Source organism: Botryllus schlosseri, chromosome 8 (assembly GCF_051294905.1).
Source record: "Botryllus schlosseri isolate E-star chromosome 8, Bs_hap1, whole genome shotgun sequence".
Taxonomy (NCBI): Eukaryota; Metazoa; Chordata; class Ascidiacea; order Stolidobranchia; family Styelidae; genus Botryllus; species Botryllus schlosseri.
In genome coordinates, this window is record NC_137243.1 from 1,990,030 (window position 1) to 2,006,233 (window position 16,204).

Sequence of the window (16,204 nt, forward strand, 5' to 3'; positions counted from 1 at the left end):
CTGGAAATGGAAAAAAAGCCAAGAGTTCAGTTATGAGCGGTACTGGGCACGGTAATCCGAGTAATCGAATCTACATTATCAATCGTAATGATTCCAATCGAGTAGCGAAACCCGATATTTTGAGTACCGAAATTATACGCCCCTATTTCCACCAAGAGGTATATTATCACGAGAATTATAGTTTCGATCAACGAATCAATCAACAAACACAACGATACGCCAGTGAGGTCTATTAGGAGCAGTTCCCAAACGCCCGTACAACGAGCATAAAGTTCCAGTGTTCAAAGCACCACAAAGAAGCGCGATAGATCTGGAACAGAAATTGCAGTAGCCTACATTTCATTCCTTGATTGTGTCTGTCATGCAAATTCTACATGGTTGATATTGACAGAACGTTTATCGTGCTGTCATTCAATTAGATCAACATAAAAGTCCACAAGTAACCACATGCAATAAACAAACAACAGGCCAGGGAGTTTGAGACGACTGATACATGGTTCGTTGCCCACGGGGATGTATGATAAGCAAAATAATTTGGTCAACATACTGCTACAGATTGAGAACAGATTAGTAATAACTTATATCCTTCACATCGAAAAAAACATACGTGCGCAAACTGGCGACTCCGAGCTCCAGGCAGCTCCTACGCCCCTATCCACGCATGTGGTTATTTCGTCTCCGACAAGTCTGAAGTTCGATTCGCACTGGAATTTACAAACTGAACCCTTTTCGTTTCCGTTGCTGCACAGCAGATCTCCGTTTTCAGGACGAGCCGGCACCGCCGGGTTACATCTCGCTGTATAAGATTATTACAATTCAATAAGCGCACATGACATATGTGTAATATATAGCCTAAAATACTCATATATAACATACATCACATATGTGCGTTATTACAGTGATTCTTGGAAAACTAGATAATTCCTATAGTATAAAAAGACCAATTAGAACGAAATGCCGTTGATCTAGTTATGATCTAAGTTGTGTGCTCACAATTTAATTGGAATCTGATTTTTGTTATCCTGAAAATTCTACAGGAGAACTGTATAGCGCGAAACGAACCAATCTTAGTATGCAGACATTTGTCATTCTCGGGGTTACGAAAATGAACTCGTATTTGATATGAACTTCATTTTCGTTGTATTCCTTTCTAATTCGAAATTTCATTCAATGTCCAAGTTTTTGAGAAATCAGTCATCCAAATCAGAATCTAATTCGGAACAAACGTTGTAGCTATAATTTTGATTCTAATCTATTTTGGAAAGATTGAAAATTTCCTAGATTTTCAGCTCTGATCACAGTGTGTAATTATAGGCTTATAACACCTACCGTTGCATACAGGAGGTGCCGATGTCCACTGAGCCCCATTCCCTCTCCTTATGCATTCCATTCGGCTCTTTCCGACCAGCGTATGGCCTTTGTCGCAGTTGAAGGAGCAAACAGAACCCAATCGTCCTCTACGGGTGCAATTTACTCTCCCGTGTCTCGGCGCTTCGGGCAATGAATTGCCGCATGTTGCTGTGTAGATGAAATAGTGGTAAATGATGTAAATGTAAGTAAATAAGTTAGTATTCCAGCCCTTCGCTTTACTCATAGATTACTAACCTATGTATATATGCGCAACTCGAGCCGTCACACTTGAATACCCAGAGAATTGTACTGCTGACCCGGCTAAAAGCAGCATGACTGGCAGTCTTATAGCTGGCGACCCGAGCCCTCAAATGTAATAACACAGGCCTTAATCGAAAGCTAGTGTCACACTGATCCCGAAAACACTAATTTACATCTGGTCAGGGCAGGGCAATGTAGCGATTGTGAAATAGCCGCCAAAGCCGATTGTTCCAAACAATAGGAGCGCCGCAACATAATGACCATAACGATGGCCAAATGTGTCGAGCGATTGTTCGAAACAATGCCGATTTTACGACTTTGAGGGTTATTTCGGGGTGATTCCATTGCCTTGGCCAGATTTTAGTTTGCATTTTAGGAATCAGTGCGGCGCTAGCTTATTACGACCAAATTTGAGCGCCCGGGTCGCCAGCTATATAGGACTACCGAAAATACAGCTTTTAGCCGGTTCGGCAGTGTACCTCTGGGTATTCAACCGTAACGACTGAGTCGGAAAATGCGCGTATATCCGTTATTGTTCTATTCTATTCTTTACTCGAGTCAAAACTGTAAATGTAAGATTGACTTGTGACTCAAAACCTTGTGACCTGTTTACAACCCTGGGCTAAAGTCATCGATACTCACGTATGCAAGTGGGCTGTTCGCTGGACCAAAGTGCTCCCCGTCGATTTTTTACGCATACCGACGTCCCTTCGCCGTCCATTATGTGTCCCTGGAAGCATGTATAGGTACACACAGACCCGAGCTCATTGCTGTTAGTGCAGAACACCGATCCTTTGGCCGGTGCGGTAGGCGGTGAATCTCCACATTTAGCTGGCAAGTATCGTAATTGAAGTTAATATTTTCAAGATATTGATAATATGGAGCTGTGCTCAATGATTAAAGTAGGCTACTCGGATCGGAATCGAGTATTTATTCTCGTGAATAGGGTCAGGTAGTGGGAGATGATTCATACTGCCGTAACGTTATAACGAATGATACTCGTATATATCGACAATCATGATTGACTCACCAACACAAAACGGTGTCTGTCTACTCCACGAAGCGCCTTGCGACTTTTGCAAGCATACAGTAGATCCGAATCCAACCAAATTATACCCGGTATCGCACTCGAAGGTACACACCGAGCCCAATTCATTGCCGTCTGTACAGCCAACTTTACCGTATCGGGGCGCCGCCGGCGTTGTAGGACTACACAATGCTGTACAATACATAAGAGTTATATAGGAAAATCTCACGTATATTTAAACACTGAAATACTCACCTCGACAAACGGGCAGTCGTGCGTTCCAGGACGCAAAGCCCGCAGATGCCACGCACTCGATCGTGCTCGCGCCAACTAATTCATATCCAGTCTGGCAAATTGCGAAACAAGACGAACCAACACGGCTGCCTTCAGAACAGCTCAAATACCCGTTTGAAAATGTCGCGTCCAACGGCGAACAATCCGCTGCGGACAATAAGAAATTTTGAAGTGTCCATCGTAACGAATGGAAACTCTAGTACTATATTATTTATTCGCGGTAAATCTGGTAAATACGCATACGATCCGTAGAGCAACCTTGACCTATGGAAAATAATTGATGTAAATTTATAAAATCTCAGCAATAAAGTCAAATTGTCGGAGAGGTCAGACTACAGAATTGCGGTAAATGAAGAATTGGCGAGGTTTCAAGAGATAGACTTGATTGAAAATGAAGAACTCAAATTACAGAAAATATGCTGAAATATGCTGATTTTTTTATTCCAAGTATAATTCAGTTATATTATTAGATTAAATTCATTAAATATTAAATTATTACTAAATTCGTTGTTGTTGTTATTATTATTATTAAAATGTAGAGGAAAATATAGTGACACTTCTCGCATTAAAGAATTTCGCGTCACCGCAACGTATACGCACTCTAACCTGCACATTATTATTTACAGAACATTACACGCGGAACGACAAAAAATACACCGTCTTAATGTTACAAAACTAGTTTTACCGATTAGAGTTAGCTACAGACTCCTCAGTTTGAGTATTCATATTCATTTGCATTGTCAAATAACGCGCCGCGTTTCCTTGACGTATTCGATGACATCCTCCATCGTGTAGGCTATTTACTTGTCAGCAGTTCCGTTACACTAAAACCAGTATCGTTTCGTATAGAGCGCTTGATCTTAACATGTTGCCTTATAATCAAGCAACCTATAGGATAGAATGTCTTTTTGTTCGAACTGCGCGATCGTGGTAATTGAAGATCATAAATCATAATAATCAGATGAAACTTACCAATGCAAGTAGGTGTTACCGAATTCCAGAACACTCTATCTCCGCGCTCGACACATGAAACTTGTTCGTCGCCCACCAAAGTGTGGTCTTCGTAGCATGAAAATAAGCATTCTGACCCCAGCTGATTTCCGTGGCTGCAGCTAATCTCGCCATTTTCTGGACGGGACAGCGATGTGGCGCATTCAGCTGCACAAATGAATATATGCGTGTCAAAAGCAAATTATTCAACATCCAATTATATATAGATTCACAGAGACTCGAGCAATCTCCCTGCAGATTGTTATCATGAATTAATAATGACTGAGCGGCACTGCCCTCTAAATATGGTGTGGTTTCAACTAGATGTTGTAACTGTGAAAAAATATTACCAGCATTCTTTATTCTTAGAAAGTCACCGTATTCGAACTGCAGCTAAAATATGTTCAGGAGGTATACCATTCACTCAATCTCTGTGGTATAGAGATCAGACTTATAGAAACTGCTGGATCTTCAAAATGCGTAACTAGAACTAGGACTAAACGACCTTCGAAAATCCGCAACTTCACAAACTAAAACACAACTAACTATCGATTCAATTCCAAAGAAAGTCACTAATTTTTATTTTATCGGAATCGCATCGGCTAAAATGGGAAGAATTTTGATCAACAAATCTCGCCCCTGGCTAAGTCACTGTTAGTAGCGATCACTGTGAGCTAACAATGACTGCAATAACACCGCACAACAGATCACCGGTATCAGGATTCAGGCCCAACGACGACACGTGTTCTCTCTTTGTTCGGCAATAATTCTCGTTAGAAATCGCACGTAGAATTAGAACTATGCTCACTTTTCAAAATCCGCCACTGGACTATAACTAGAAGTGCTTTGAAAACAGTAGTTATATAGATGACCGTCAACTATCTCGATTGGTAGTTTGTAAAAGTCTGTCCTCACCTGTTGGCTTAATTTCAACAACAATCACTTACGGACGCAAATTGGCATCTCCGAGCTCCACACCGGTCCTTCTCCTCTATCTATGCAAGCGATGGTGCCCGATCCTTTCAGGGATAATCCGTCTTCGCAGCTGACATGACACACCGAGCCCATTTCGCTGTCTCTCGAACATGACACTACTCCCTTGTAAGGTGGGAACAGGGCCGGCCTGCATGTTTCTATTCAAAATTGAACGGAATGCGTTATTTCAATGCAGATGCAGCTCGTCAAAAGAACTAGTAGGCCTGGAGAATCGTTTAGCATAGCATTTAGTGACATTTTTTTCGGACCGCATACTCCTATTTGCAGAGTTAGTCAGCAACTAAATATTTCTACATTTTTGAAGTTGGTTTTCTCTTGTACTACTTACTTGTGCGGCTTGGTTTTAGGCAAATCTATTTGTACGAAATTGCGAAATTTACAAATACACAGTGTTAATTCTGCCTTTACTCGAGTAGGAACACTCACTGCTTTGACCAATGCCAGCCCACGACTAGATCTACATTTGTAACTACTCCCAAGCGTATAGCCTACATGAGGACTTTTCAGGCCGTGACATTAAAACTCCATTAGAAGTAGTTTTAACATAAAGTGGGAATCGCTGATTGAACTTGTAGCGTGGTAGGAATGTATACTGCGTTCATTCTACTTCTTCATGAGTACGGATACTGGGTACTCATCTCTGCTCATACCTTGACATATCGGAGTCTCCGAGCTCCAGATCGCTCCAGTACCCCGCGAAACGCATTCTGTATTTTCCTGCCCGGATAGGATGAAGCCGTCTTCGCACCTGTACGTGCACATCGATCCTATTTCGTTCCCGTCCGTGCATGTCGCGAATCCGTTTACGGGCGATACAGGCAATGTAGGATAGCATGTTGCTGGAATAAAATGAATGAATCCAGTATAAGCGTCGATGGACCCGGGGTTGTAATGACTCGAGTCGCAATTTGTCGTTTACTAGACATGACTCGATTCAATTTATAAAACTTGATTCAAGTATCGTGTAGCAGGGCCGATACATGAACAATAAACCCAGAAACTGCCTTCGATATATTCGAATAAAAATGTTTAGAGTGAGAAAAATGAGTATAATACGAATGCGAGGCCTTAGATATCACCCTAGAGTTTCACAGAAGTGATTTGAACCTGACTTGAACTCGATAAAGAACAGTGGACGCAATGACTTGGACTCGGACTCGAGTCTTAACAAAATGACTTAGATTCGACCCACTGATCCGTGACTCGACTCGGTGCGAATTGAAAATGACTCGACTCGAGTCAAAACTAAAAACGTAAAATTGACTCGTGACTTGGTTACGCTACTGGCTTGGACATCGCCAAAAGTCTCCGATTTTTCTGGAAGTAAATTCTGTCTTTGGTATTCGGTGATGAGATACTTCTACTTTTTCGGAGTAGACAAGTAGACAACTATACTTGCACCACATACTCTAGTAGTTATGAGTTTAGACTACTTACACTTCTACTTGGTAGTTCTGTTTTGAGGCTACTTGTATTTCTACTTGAGTAGCGACGATGACTGTACTTTGACCGCATCTTGTACTAAACGTAGAGTTGGTCGGTAACGAAGAGCTTCTTGGAGGCACATAACTTCACTATACATTTGAATAGTATATTCAGCATTATATTTCTTGGAGGCGTTACATACCAGAGCATGTCGGCGGCTCCGCACTCCATCTGGCCCCAGTTCTCGCTCTTCTGCATTCGATTCTGGCCGTTCCGTGCATAGTGTAGCCGAAATCACACATAAACGTACACACAGCTCCGACTCTGTTGGAGCCAGAGCATATTTTGTAGCCGTGATCCGGATCGACGGGTGTATCGGGCGGACATCGTACTGTGAAATGAAATGATTTCAATTTCGTGGTCTCTTTCTCGCCATAGAAAGCGCTGCATCAACCGCATAGAAATATGCACAGGCGTACAGCGTTGCACGCTAATCATTGCCACAAAATAAGAATGAATCGTATGAGACAGTGACCTGGAACCGGCGTCTCGTTTTAAAATATGCACGGACTGCACCGTTACGAAAAGATATACAAGGGTGCAGTACAGACGTGTCAAGCTCAGCCATGGGTTTTTAAACTACGGTCTGTCGAGTAGTCTTAAGGGGTTTCACGAAAGGCCGAAACAATATCAGGGTCGAGACAAAAAAGCCAACAGTACCGACCTATTTCGCCGAAACATAGGTAAACGAAGACGGAACTGCTTGACAGCTTTCTAGGCTGTTAATCTACTACACGGAGCTAAGACATGCACTTCAAAGCACATTAAAGGCAACTGCACTACGACCAGACTGAAATGAGCGAAATAAACTATTTAAAGTAATCGGACATGTGTCTTGAGCAATCACTATACACCAAGTATCGTGGATTTACTGCCAATCCGGGGATTTATCAATCCAGCGATTGGGGAGAAGATGGATGTAGGATTTCCCATAGTAATCAGCATATTTTGGTATCCGCGAATAGGATCCCTGATATATGGATTTAGCGCAATGACTCGGCATTTTCCTGCTGTCACCGACATGATTCTGCCAGTTTCAGTCCCTTTCCTTAACGCGTATTAGTAACATCGATACATTTTCCATGATATATTGGAAATTGAAGCCATTCATTATTACGTAGTGAAGGCTGGGAGCTAACAGTGTTGGGAACACTTTTGAATTGTTATGATGATGGGTAGTATGGTGATCTGTTAGTATGTGTGCAATTTTGGTACGTGCCGTATCAGTAAACATGGTCCAGAGGAGCATGAGTTCCTCACAACACATGTGTACCAAGCCAAAAAAGGATGAATATCACGGGTAGGCAATTGGCCACCACTGCAGCGTGACGTCTTCGAGAAAGGTTCATCTTACAAACGCATGTCGGAGTCTTTTCATGGCTCCAAATTGCTCCCACTCTCATTTCGCGGCATTCCGTGGTGGTCGGTCCGTCGATGTAATAACCGTCGTCGCAATAGAACGTACATTCCGACCCGATTTCGTTTCCGCTACTGCAGATGACCCCTCCGTCATTGGGAGCTTGGGGTAATTCTGGGGCACACCGAGCTGTGATTCATAAAATTTGTATTTAATGATGGTGAAACTATATTCAGCGTTGCTAGTCAAGGATTATCCTCGGTCCGCAGGCTTTTTTGCGAATCCAAAATTCGCAAGTGTAACAACGTCGCTTCTACCGGCTGGAGGTGAGCAAAAATTGTTAAGCATCGTCTTTTTAGACAACATAACAATTTCATGGGTTGACAGTGAAATTTGAAGAAGAAATTTTTTGTTTTAATAAATTCAAAATTTTGAAACACATCTACCAGTTGGAATCGAGCCAAATCTGATGTGTAGCGTCTTTTCAGTCAACCTATCAATTTAAGCAGTGAATCCCCGGAATCCGAAAAAAGTTATTTTTGAACAACCCTACTGTTCACCACCTCTCGTATATATGGTAAGATTACTAAGATCCGTATCGAAGACCAGGAAGGTTTCAGAATTTTGATCCGTTATGACGATACAATTAATTATATGGTTGGCGATCGAACGCGATATAATCGCTTCAAAGCCAAACGCTCACACGCCATCAGCGATATCTCCCGTCGAATGCAGCCGTTGCGATTGTTTAGATTTGATATTCGCATACTTTAATGACGTCGACGATAAAATCTTATAATTTCCTAAATTTTTCTTCTCGAAAAATTACTGTCGAATTTCGCAACCTCGATCGTTTAATGGTGGAAGTCCGCACGTTTCGGAGAAGATATTATAATTTCATCACGAATAAAGAAAAAAATAATTTATCCACGCGCCAGTTTGTTACATAAGCACTCGAAATCGCATCAAAATCGACGGCGCAGAAACGTTTCTATGAATTTGGTGCCGTAGACAAAAACACTCTGCCAGTCGAATTCAAAAATTTACGTGATCATATTATGACAAAACGAATTGAATAGTATATGTATATTGAAGTAAATCCGTATATTTCCGTCTGACACATTATTCGGGTTTGCTTCAACACGAGAATATTATTCAATTGCAGGGCGCAGTGGTGAGCGACGGCGCCATTTACGCAGGCGGCTCGGATTCAAGTCCCACCATAGGCGGTTATTGATTATTGATTCTTGACATTCTGCTCCTTCAAGAAGCTCTTCAAATACTCATAATATCGTAATGATGATATCGAACTCGTTTCCACGCGCGTTTTATAATATATTGCGAATGCTGTATAGCGTATTAGTCGCGTATAACTTGTGTTGTGTCCAAATTGAACAATTTCTTTCCTGTATTACTTGTTGTCTGGTATGCCTATGTATTTATATTCATTGTAATGAGTCGCCGGTACCGGTCGTACCGGTGCGACAAATAAAAGTAATCTATCTATCTAAATTAGGATAGTCTATACATAGTATAGAATATAATTGGCAGCATTGAAATGACATGGTGCAAAAAACCATTCGCAGTTACACGCACCATTTCCAATTGTACGTACACAAATACCTGATTTTAACTATAGTGGGACAAGTAGAATGTATCCATCTATATCTCTGCATGTGTCCAGTTTTTATCATTGACTTGACGGGAAGTTGGTATATATTTTACTCGAATTGCATCTGTTTGAACCGGAAATTCTCGTTTCAAGTATGCGCCTATGGTATTTTCTTACTGAGATACTATCAGAGATTGTGCTCACGAAACGGAAATTTTAACGAGATATAAAAATGCGCCAGGTCGATATTTCATTCGGCTCTGCAGGGAACAATTGTTTTCGCGTCGTTCAAATAAATTGACATACTGGAAGTGATTAACCGGAAGTTTCGTATCCCAAAATAGACAAGTGACCAATTTACAAACATCAATTTCTCATTGTTCATACTGTCAGACAGTTGAAAAATTACAGTCGCAAATTGTAATATATTAATCATATAGCATACGCGCTGATTGATACACTCTGCTTAGCGTGTCGGAACGCAAGCTATAGCACTATATTTATAGAGATATCGGCGATATCATGGAATTTTTGGTATAAAATCTTTTTGCAATCAAGTTTTGTCTATGTCCCCGTGGGTTATATGACAAGTTTTTGGTATCACGTTGTATAACTCCCAGAGTTACATGAAACCTGCGTATTGGTTCAGTTGTGGCTGAAGACGTTTATTAGATATTGACGATATCATGGAATTTTTGGTATAAAAATTTATTGCATCCAGGTTTTCGCTATGTTTCCGTGGACTTTACGAATAGTTTTTGGTATCACGTTGTATAACTCCCAGAGTTACATCAAAAGCGCGTATTAGGTTAATTGTGGTTAAAGCCGTTTAAGAGATATTTGCGTTATTACGGAATTTTCGGTACACAAATATTTTGCGACCAAATTACCTCTATTTCCCCGTGGGTTAGATGAAAAGTTTCATCAAACACGCGATAGTTCAGTTGTGGTTAAAGTCATGTAACACGAAAGCCCTGCCGATTATAATCGGTTCGCCGATACTATCGAATCGATATTACACTTTTTGGAAGAAATACAGTTATCGGCCATTAGAGGTAAAAGAAATCGGTAATTATCGTGACGTCACAACATGATAGAAGAGAGTCAGAGAGAACTATAATCTGCCACTGCTATACTGGGAATACTGATCTATTTCCTATACAGATGCAATCTTCTATTTTATTTTATGTCCAGGCATATCGATGGCTGTGAATCTGTTCCAGTAAATGCTGCGAAGCTTTGAAAATGCGCCTTAAGCTTGATATGCCATATCTTTTGAATATCGGTTAAATATTAAATCGGGGTTATCGGTGAAGGTGCAAGTTATCGGCTTAAACGGTTTCGCCTCAGATATCCCATATAATTAACACTACTGGTCAGAGCTCGACATTACGGGACTATGATCTGACATGTGTATTTCATCTATCAACACATGCATTTTGATTTACTTACATCGCTAGTCGTTTTGTTATCTCATGTTACTATCCATTGAGTGTGCATGCCTCACATCTACGTTCTAAGGCAAAGTCGATGTTTAATTGAAAGGACACTCCAATTCGTTCAAACACATTCCTATATCTTCTCATTTTATCGCAATCTTGTGTTGTTTTGCATTGGTGAAATTAATAATAAACTCAACCGAGCATCCTGTATATATGATGCAAATATTAATCAATTAGTTTCGTTGATACTGTATGATAAACCGAGCGAACAAGAATTATTATGCCTAACATTGCGCTCGCGCAAACACAACCCAAAAGAGCAAACTCATCCTCACGTATGCATCGAGGCGGCTGGAAGCTCCACTGCAATCCATTGCCGGTTCTTATGCAAGCTGTCGTGTCCGAGCCTTCCAGAAAGTATCCTTCGTCGCAATGAAATATACACTCGGATCCAAGCTCTCCTTGTTCCGAGCAGGTTATCCCTCCGTGAGTTGGAGTGATATCTTTGGTAGCGGTGCATCTCTCTAAAGAAGAAAAAGCGATCAATCATTTCACAACATTCTCGATATCAGCGCTTGTAGTAAAGGAATGCAGAACGTGGCCCACGACGGATAAGATATCGCATTCCAGCATAAATAGAGCTAGAAAGATAAAATTAACTGGCACGCAGAGATGGTCGTTGTGTCTCACGCAGACGTGGAAATAAAAGTAGCAAGTTTCAAATGACTCAAGAAGAAAAGTATTATAAGTCTAGTTTTGCCTAGAAAACTGAACACTAGGGCTGTTCAAAATTCACTTTTCATTTTAAATGTTACTGACTATTTTGGAAAATTGTTAGGCTACCTAAAAAATGCTATCCAGTAGAAGCATTGCTGTATAATAAATAGGTTCGGATTTCTTTAATAAAAATTTACATAAAAATTTTTCACATTGTACTGACTACCCAATGAAATCTTTAGGTGGTCTGAAAAAACGATGCACAAAGAATTTAGCTTAATCCCGTCCAGTATGAGCGAAGTGATTGGAGTACAAAATTTTGGATTTGAAATAGATAGTATTTACGGTGGGAAATGCTTTCATTATATATTTCAGATCAACCCACCGTAAATACTATGATTTGAAACCTGAAATTTTTAGCATAAATAACTTAGCTTCCACTGATTGAAATTGAGACAAATTTATTGTGCATCGTTTTTTTCAGACAACCCAACAATTTCCTGTGGTTTCCAGTAAAATTTGAAAACTATTTATGATTTTCATTAAATAAATATAAACTTATTTCTTATATAGCACTGCTTCTACAGGTTGGAATTGAGCCATATTTGTTGTACATCGGTTTTTAGGCAGCCTAACAATTTTATCAAGTATCCGATAACTTCTGAAAGAATAAATTTTGAACAGCCCTACTGAACAGTGTTAAATGGAGTGGAAGTATTCTAAATCGTAACCATGAAGTGGTACAAGTAGCTAAAATCTACTCGAACTAGTAGTAGAACCACCTCCACCGATTACGCTGATTAAAAATTATGGTATCTGGTTTAACTTGCATTTTCAGAGCAGAGCATTGCGTCTCGACGTTTGCAAGCAGTGGTGCTGGTAACGAAGCATTTTCACTTTGGCAGAGTATACTTGAGTACTAAGTACTTACATGGTTGTGATTTTTGGCTACTTCTACTTCTACTTGATAGTTTCAGTTCTTTTGAGCAAAACTACTCCTGGATATACTTTTTACTTACTTGAAATCGCTATACTTCTACTTTTATTTGAGTAGGAAATTACGATTCTAATTGAGTACCAACGATGATCGAACCGATAATATAATCGGTCAGGCTCTAGTCAAAATGAAAAAAGAGCTGAACTACTTGAAGATTGTCGGATTTTCCAAATAAAATTATAGCTACACAGTATTTTTGAACTTCGATTGTAATTAGAATTACCGAATTCAAAAAACTTAAAAATTGAGTTAAGTTCAGGATTAAAAATATATACACCAAAACCCAGTTCAGTTCATATCAAATGAGAGATCATTCTCATAAGCACGAGAATGGCAATTGTATGACATGTGCACCAAGCTTGACTCGTTTTGCACGATACATATCTCCTGTCGCATTTTCAGGAAAACCAGAAATTAGCAGCGACCAAAAACATTCCACAAATCAGAAAAAAGTTGGATTACGGGCATTTTATTCTGATCTGTCTAAATTAAATAAATATAATGATCCAGTCAAGATGCTTAAATCTGCTTCATACCAACGCATGAAGCCGACGCCATCGTCCATCGCGCTGCTTTTCCTGTTTTCAGGCAGGATGTGAAGGGATCTCCTTCCTGAATGAATCCGTCTTGGCAGATGAACGTGCAGACGGAGCCGATCTCGTTGGCGTTTGTGCAGAAAACGCTTCCGTTACGCGGAGGGAAAGGTTGCGGCGGTGAGCAGCTTTCGGGAAAAGTTCGCTTCAACAGCTCCAAGTCCGATTCGCGATCTGTAATGAAGCGTACGCGGTTCATGGATTTCTGTATCATCGTATGTAGCAGGGATACTCAACTATTTACAGCAATGGCTCTCAAACTTTTTTAGACACGCCCTCTTTATGATAGTGAAAATTTACGCGCGCCCCCCTTATCGTCATATCAGAATGCTAGCAATCCCAAAGGATGGAAGGTTTATGAGTGCTGATGACAGAATTCTCAAACAAGAAAGTCGGTATATAGACAAACCAAAAACCACCAGTTGAAGGTAATTAGCGCGGATGGCGAAAAAATATTCAGTTGACCGCGGCTACGCACCCCCTTCAGATGCTTTCACGCCCCAAGGGGGGGGGTGAGAACCACTGATTTACAGGAAGGTGTCAGTTACAAAAATTTAAAAAAATTAGTTCCGATATAACTCTCGTGAATACAGAACTGAATAGTTTATTCATATTGAAATAAATCCGAATATTTTCAGCAGACTAGCGTCAGACGCATGTACTGATACTCAAACATAACGGGATACATCTTGCTTTTTACTGGTTATAGACATTTTTAGATTCTTTCTGTGAAGTGTACATACAATTTGAGTAGCGCCAAAATAATGGATTGTACCCAAGCAGAAATCGTACTACGTCCAGTATTACTACGCGTATATATTTTCCTCGCAAACTTCTTCAGGTGTATGTATCAGGGATGGTGTGAAACTCTGAAAGGTTCAGGTTCGTGTGTACGCGAACGTGAACCTCATGACGTCACGAGACGTCATATTGCCAATTCCAAACATACATTTCAGTGAAGTGACAGTCTATATTAATGCGCAAGATACCAAGCAGCGACTCGGGCCACATAATGCCACTATGTTGAAGTACATATAGACGTTTTAACCGTCGCCAAATGTATCAATTGGGGCAATCAAATTAAAGTAATAATCCCGTAAAATCAATACATTCCGTCACTTTGCTAACTATTTCGACGAGGACTTGCAAGGGGATATATATGCGAACACGTTAACGGTCTATGCCAAACCGGACAATGTATTCCGCTGCTGAGTATGGCTGCGTTGACATTGAGCAGACTGTAAAACGGGTTTCTACTTGCTACCGATATTACCCCAATAAAAAGTTATACAACAGTAGCCAACACCCCAATCCCACGGATTTGGTTTTTATGATACAATAAACATATGATATAAAGAATGACCCCGCCTGCTAGATTATTTTTACATCAGACAACAATATCAATTTCATTGGTTGAAAGCATCATTCGGCGACTACCTAGATGTAGTGTATTTCGCTCTTGATGTTGTGTGGTTGATAGTCAAGCTCACAGCAGAGAGTTACTAAATATTCCAGCTTTTGTAGCAAAGCAAGTAAAATTTTTGAGATTGTCAAAGTTGCTTGCTGCTTTAGTGTTGATTCTCTATGCTGCCAGCGCCATGCATATAGTGGCCGCAGTTTACATGCAATAAATTTCAACCAAAGATGTTATAATGAAGTGAAAATTGAAATATATGAAAAAGGTTCACGGTAAAGAACCTACCAAGGTTCGTTTGTGAGCGTGAGCCTCTAAATTTCCGCGGTTCACACACAGATCGCGAACGTGAACCTCACGTTCACACCATTCCTAGTATGTATCAATGTACAAGATGACTGAAGAGCTATTATATCACGACATATATATTATGAAGAGCTTCTTGGAGGTACAGAACTTGCCTATACAATTGAATAGTATATTCATATAGAAATGAACCCGAATATTTTCGGCTGACACTCGCCAGGGGTAATCGTCAGAAACTACTAGACCAGTGGTTCTCAAAGTATGGGTCGCGACCCAAACATGGGTCGCGGAGGGTCAGAAAATGGGTCGCGACATAGTGATTCAAATCTGTCAAAATTCAATTTTCTTAGTGGATTATTGCTTCATCATACGCATTTCATTTAGCTTCTTAGTGGATTATTGCATCATAAGTGGTTTTCTAAGAGTTTCAATGGCAGCGCAGCTACACTAGGCGTAACTACTTAGCCCAGTAGCTGCTAAAAAGACTAAGTTAAGGAATGGAATGCATTTTGATCGCGAATCTAAGCCTGCGCCAGGCCACTGTTATTCACATGATGCAATCGCACAAGCTCGAGCAGTAATTAGTCTTTACCATCTCCACACACCAAAAATACTACACCATCTTGGCAGACAGTAAAAATCATATTGATTTAAAACAAAATTAATCCAGATTGTTTGTATCAAACGGCAACAGACTATAATTCATTTGCGTGTCTTCACTGTTCGAGTGTTCGTCTTTGAGCGCAAAATGGAGAGATCTTCCACTGTGCTGTAATATGATCTGCGCGCACTTTCGTGATTACATCCTAGCTTTGGTAATTAAGGTCAAGATACCTCGCTGTCATCGAAATTTGTTTGCTACTTCCATCTGATCTGATACATTGTGATTTGCGAGGTGATCATCGATTATCTGCTGCGTTGCGTCATGATTCGAGCGCGCTTAGCATTAGCATTAAAGGATGAGTAAGTATTCCTACAAGCAAGAATTTTTAGACTTGGGATTCACTTGTATCAATGATCATGGTGCTGCAAAGCCACAATGTGTGCTGTGTCATAAAGTGTTGTCAAACGAATCTCTGAAGAAGAACAAACTTAAGAGACATTTGGGAACAAAGCACCCGCAACATGCGAAAAAGAATCGTATTTATTTTCAGCACCGAGAAGCGGTACTGAAACGAAGCCGATTTTGTTCAGCAACGAATCCAGCGCTTTTAGCCTCCAAGCAAGCCACGCTGGCATCGTATGTAGTCTCGCTACGAATAGGTAAAACGATGAAACCGCATACGATTGGAGAACAGCTTGTTAAGCCTGCAGCCATTGACATGGCCAGACTCGTATGCGGCGACGACGTGGCCTCGAAATT

The 16,204-nt window shown here is 40.5% G+C and overlaps 1 protein-coding gene across 1 annotated transcript in view; it reads right to left on the reverse strand.

Moving 5' to 3' along the window:
* LOC145444389 (complement receptor type 1-like) overlaps positions 1-16,204 on the reverse strand; it is a 51,926-nt gene that overhangs the window by 16,930 nt on the left and 18,792 nt on the right. The window contains exons 9-20 of the mRNA XM_080322368.1: positions 13,065-13,295; positions 11,150-11,338; positions 7,758-7,949; positions 6,546-6,734; positions 5,569-5,757; positions 4,870-5,055; positions 3,905-4,090; positions 2,894-3,079; positions 2,642-2,830; positions 2,254-2,442; positions 1,330-1,518; positions 608-796 (exon numbers count right to left, since the gene is read on the reverse strand). Of these exons, the coding sequence (XP_080178494.1) occupies positions 608-796; positions 1,330-1,518; positions 2,254-2,442; positions 2,642-2,830; positions 2,894-3,079; positions 3,905-4,090; positions 4,870-5,055; positions 5,569-5,757; positions 6,546-6,734; positions 7,758-7,949; positions 11,150-11,338; positions 13,065-13,295 (2,304 nt within the window). The remainder of the gene's footprint in view (positions 1-607; positions 797-1,329; positions 1,519-2,253; positions 2,443-2,641; positions 2,831-2,893; positions 3,080-3,904; positions 4,091-4,869; positions 5,056-5,568; positions 5,758-6,545; positions 6,735-7,757; positions 7,950-11,149; positions 11,339-13,064; positions 13,296-16,204) is intronic.